The sequence below is a fragment of the Anoplophora glabripennis genome, unplaced genomic scaffold, assembly GCF_000390285.2.
Source record: "Anoplophora glabripennis isolate ALB-LARVAE unplaced genomic scaffold, Agla_2.0 scaffold168, whole genome shotgun sequence".
NCBI lineage: Eukaryota > Metazoa > Arthropoda > Insecta > Coleoptera > Cerambycidae > Anoplophora > Anoplophora glabripennis.
Genome location: NW_019416458.1, coordinates 622357 through 627950, shown reverse-complemented (window position 1 = coordinate 627950; position 5594 = coordinate 622357). Strand labels below are relative to the sequence as shown.

Here is a 5594-nt window from a genome sequence, read left to right as displayed (position 1 = left end):
GGCCTTGGTTTTTGCTGTGCAAAATTTTGAAAATTTGCAAATTTTTTTTCAAAATCTGGATTGCAAAATTATTATGCAAAATCTATCGAACCGATTTTGATGAAATTTGGTGTGATGATTCTACATAACATGAAGTTTTCTTGAGCCAAGTATAAAGGTCCTACACCCAATTTAAATACACCAAAAAAATTCCCTAAAAAGTACTGTTTTTAACCCCATTTTTGTGATTTTTTCGATTTTTACCATAATAATCATGATTCATTCGATTTGTAACCAGTTATGTATTGTAAAAAATTTAATTACAAACATTTTTTTCCTCTTCCATTTTCGCCTAAAATCAACTTTTAAAAAGATACATAATTAAGTAGGAAGAAAAATATGACATTTTTCCAATTTTTTTAACATATCGTGCCGTCAAAAGTTAAGCCCACGTTTTTTTTATGAGCATAGAAAAATTTTCATTTCTAGCGATATTTGAAAGCCAAAAAGCCAAAAATCTCCGTGGATATACGATTCACCCAAATATGGCTTTTTGAAACAGATACCGTCTGGACTATTATTCTTTTAAGATTATTTTGTTGCACTCTAAATAGCATTATTTGTGGATTCTGTTTAATTTCATTATAATGATGTTCAATTCTTGTCATCAACTCTTCTCTTGTATAAACCGGAGTTGAATACATTAATTATTTTAGGTAACCCCACAGGAAGAAGTCAAGGGGGTTAAGATCTGGTGACCTAGATGTCCAAAGTACATAAGGTCGAAAATCGATCTAGTAAGAAAACTGAGAAATTCTTCATGACATTGTGCACTATCGAGTTGCCTATTATTTGGCGTCTGTGACATCACTACTAAAAAGGTCTATTGCGAGATAGACTTTCTATTTCTAAAATTATTGCATATGTCAGGTGTTGAAAACTCGTCGTCTGCACTTTTTACACCGCGCAGAGCAAATTTTTGTCCCGAGGACAAGCGTAAAAAGGTGGACGCATCAGCGGTTTTCCTCTGCCTCCTAATTAGTACGTTGTTTTCCGGTACGTCCCCTGAGGGATAGAGATACAACCGACCAAAGAGCAAAAAACCCACGGTCCCAGAATCTGTTGGATTTAATTGAGGCGCTCTAAGTAGATGCGGCCATTAATTGTTTTTGTTCGGATCGGCTCGCCCCGAGAGCGATAAATGTATTTGGATAAGTTCCAAAGTATAATATAATTTAGGTGACAGATAGGCGTCTCGCGGTGTTCGGGGCTTTTCATCGTGATTTAAGTATCCGAAAGAGGAGGACTTTTGCGGTTGGCTGGCTTGGAACTTATGAAAAAGTTTTGTGCAGGAACGGAAATTCAAAGTTAAATTTGCAAGTTATTATCGTTTCGTTCCTTTTTAACGCTCGTACTGGGCGATTCACGTCTTATCATAAAAAATATCTTATCAAATAACGAGGGAAGATTTAAATAAAAGCTCAAAAGTACAGTCCGTACGATATTTGTTGCGATACAATTCCCAGAAGACCCCTGCGTCAGTTTTTTGGAATTAACCGCATTCGACACCCTAGTACAGGGGTCGGCAAACCGCGACCCGCGAGCCGCATGCGGCTCTTTCAAGAGACAATTGCGGCTCTTCAAGTTCCTCTAAAAATTAAAAGTTGAAGCGGACAGACAAGCAGCACACGAGTACACATAAAGACCCGTATAAACTTCCATATCCGATTTAAATTTGAAATAAAATGTAAAAGCAGAAATAAAAATTCATGGCTCTTTGAAATTCATGAAATTGATATTTATATTGCAGATGGCTCTTCCGGCTTAAAAGGTTGCCGACCCCTGTCTAGCTATGTCCTGTACAGATTTAGTTTCGCGCAACTCACTGCGATTCAAAAATACAATACCTTTGTACGTTTTCAGCCACGAAATTTGAATAATTCTAAATATTTCGAATTTTCACCCCAAAGAACGGCGGTGACAACATTTTCAAAATTATGGCGATGTTTCGCATGGTACTAGCTATGTCCTGTACAGATTTAGTTTCGCGCAACTCACTCGGTTTCAAAAATACAATACCTATGTACGTTTTCAGTCACGAAATTTGAATAATTCTAAATATTTCGAATTTTCACCCCCAAGAACGGCGGTGACAACATTTTTAAAATTATGGCGATGTTTCGCATGGTACTAGCTATGTCCTGTACACATTTAGTTTCGCGCAACTCACTCGGTTTCAAAAATACAATACCTATGTACGTTTTCAGCCACGAAATTTGAATAATTCTAAATATTTCGAATTTTCACCCCCAAGAACGGCGGTGACAACATTTTTAAAATTATGGCGATGTTTCGCATGGTACTAGCTATGTCCTGTACACATTTAGTTTCGCGCAACTCACTCGGTTTCAAAAATACAATACCTATGTACGTTTTCAGCCACGAAATTTGAATAATTCTAAATTTTTCGAATTTTCACCCCCAAGAACGGCGGTGACAACATTTTTAAAATTATGGCGATGTTTCGCATGGTACTAGCTATGTCCTGTACACATTTAGTTTCGCGCAACTCACTCGGTTTCAAAAATACAATACCTATGTACGTTTTCAGCCACGAAATTTGAATAATTCTAAATTTTTCGAATTTTCACCCCCAAGAACGGCAGTGACAACATTTTCAAAAAAATGGCGATGTTTCGCATGGTACTAGCTACATCCTGGACAGATTTACTTTCGCGCAACTCACTCGGTTTCAAAAATACAATACCTATGTACGTTTTCAGCCACGAAATTTGAATAATTCTAAATATTTCGAATTTTCACCCCCAAGAACAGCGGTGACAACATTTTTAAAATTATGTCGATGTTAACATGGTACTAGCTCCAAGTAGAAAGACGTTGGCGGCGTGTTTTGTAGTTATGGAGGCCACTATGAAAAAACGGTACTAAATTAAATGAACGGTTCTTCAGAGATCGTAAAGCTTTCAGAAAAAAATCGTTACTACTAATTTTTTTTGTATTTTGACTAGAAAAATCAGCTGTTACACTTCGTAAACATGGTTTCTGGCAATACGCATACGTGATATAAACATTTCTGTTTCAGGTACAATTACGAGAGAACGACTTGCCAAAGGTTCCCCGAAAGGTACACGCCGGTCCAAAACCTGGGCAGCCTCGACCGGTACCACGGCCACGCCACTCTGGACCGGTATTCCAGGACAACCACCCCCACCGACCGGTACCACACCCTATCAACGGACAAGGAGAGATGCTCCACCAACGGCGACAGGTACACGCCTATCGACAAATACAACTCGGGCGCTATGGACGGTTTCGGCGGTACCGCCGGCGACAGGCACGCTTCGGCGCAGAGCGTGTGCTCCATCGACCGCTATACGCCCACGGAGCGGCACAGGAGCGGCTCCAAATCCGAGATCTACAAAATCAGAGACAGATCGGCCAGCTCGGACCGGAAGGATAGAGAGAGGCACCAGAGGGAGCAGTACCAGAACCGGCTTGATCAGTACGTCAACGAGCGGTACAACCACGATCGCTTCCCGGCGATTCCGTGCCCGGAGAGGTTCGCGTCGCAGGAGAGACCCGAGCGGCCGGAGAGGATACCCTTCTCTCAAGTACCGTACTTGGAACCGCCTTCTCCCGCTCCGGCGGGGGACAGGTTTATACCACCTCCACCTCTGTCCCCCGAGAACACGCCCAGTCCCGACTGTTTCACCAACAACACCTTCCCTTCTCCCACCGCTACACTACCCCTCCCAGAACGCTTCATACCACCCCCGCCTCTATCCCCGTCGCCGACCGAAACCTACGGCCACTCACCGAAGAAACCAGAAAGGTACGACAAGAGATATCAGAGTTACGCGACGACTTCACCCAACACCTCCAACGATAGGTACCACCACGAGTCTAGGTTTAAGGATAGGTTCCAGAGCTACGCCGACAAGTACCAGCAGAGTTCCAACGCTCACCAGAACTACCACTCAGACAAATATGTAAATAACGACAACAGATACAACAACGGGGAGAGGTACTTGCCACCCAACGCGCATATGCCGGTGGAGAGGTACGTCCCGCAGCCCCAGGAACCCTACTACGGCTCGTACCAACCCTACGGCTTCAAGCAGTTCAACTCCAGTGACCCGTACATGAGGCGGGACCTCGCTTTCCACTACCGCCTGCCCCTACCCTATACCGCCAACCAGTACCAACGAGTGCGGTACTCTCACATGGGCGCGCCCGGTAGGGTCAAGTGCTGTCAGTACCAGGAAGGGTACCAGGTCTCCAAATCCAGCCCGGGCTCCAGTTCCAGCAGCTCGGTGACCAGCCAGGGGAAGGACCTCCACCAGAAGGAGGTGTCGTGCGTCCAAGAAATCCAGTGCCAAAACTTCCAGGGGAAGGAGTACCAGTGCGGGTACCAGCACCACCAGGAGAAGGGGACCCAATGCGGGAACGTGCAATGCCAGCAGGCCAAGGAGGGTGTAGGGTTCGTGTCGCCCAACCTGCGCGGCGCTAAGGGCGGCCAGTGTCGGCACAGCATCTGCGCGAGCCCGTCGGTCGAGTACGTGGGCGCGTCGGGCGGGAGGCACGTGTGCGCGACGCCGCCCCCGAGGGCGAGCATCGGGTCGGGCGAGGCAGCGGCGTGCAACGACAACTGCTGCGCCAGGAGGGCGCAGGCGTCACTCACTGTTACAGTTTGGTAAGTAGAATTATTTATTTTCGACTGATAAGTGTAAAAATAATGTTTTGTTCCGTTTTTAGATATTTTTGATAAACAGATATACTGGTGCAACTTTGGAAATTGAATTTTATGTAATTTTTTAACAGGATGTTTTGGAAAAAGGTACCATAAATCCACAGGCTGATAGAACAAAAAAAAACAATTTCTTCCTATAGACTAAACGCCTCTTCTGTTTTTAAAATACAGGGTGTCAAATACGATTCTTTCTTAATCTAATTTTATCCATAGCTTTTTTAGAAAACATGGTAATACGCTGAAATTGTTACAGATCAATTTTTAAGGTACTCAATATTTTAGTGTTGTTAGTTTTTGACCTTCCGCTAAAATTCGCGGACTACAACGCTAACAAAAGAGACTGTATGTATTTTTGAGGTTAGTTTTTTAAGATATATTTGCATATTATAATGTAAAATTTTCTTTTACCTAAAGAAGGTCCGCTTGTTGAAATCACACCATTTTTGAGAAAAACGCAGTTGACTGGCCCAAAGTCCTACTCCGTATACATATACAGAGTGTTCCGAAAACGAATAGATCCTACTTTAAGAGTGGATACTTTAATGGAAATAAACCGATTTTGATAAAAATTCAAATTTGTTCTCTTAGAAAGTTATGTTAGTCAAAATCGAATAAAAAAACATTTCAAATGTAGATAAATATTCAAAGAATTTATTTATTTATTTTTATCCACGGAAGCTATCCTTGAAGTATGACTCATTTGTTTTCGGACACCCTGTATACAGGGTGTCTCATAATTAGCTGCCCACCCTGAACAGGCCGATTCTATGACCAAAACTAAGTAAAAAAGTTCATATGAACATGGGTCCGGAAATGCTTCCTAAGGGCACAGGGACCCATTAAA

The 5594-nt window shown here is 42.7% G+C and overlaps 1 protein-coding gene across 1 annotated transcript in view; it reads left to right on the top strand.

The window, feature by feature from the left end:
- Positions 1 to 4697, top strand: part of LOC108907255 — a 15250-nt gene extending 10553 nt beyond the window's left edge. The window contains exon 2 of the mRNA XM_018710848.1: positions 3083 to 4697. Within this exon, the coding sequence (XP_018566364.1) occupies positions 3083 to 4697 (1615 nt within the window). The remainder of the gene's footprint in view (positions 1 to 3082) is intronic.
- The last annotated feature ends 897 nt before the right edge of the window (positions 4698 to 5594 follow it).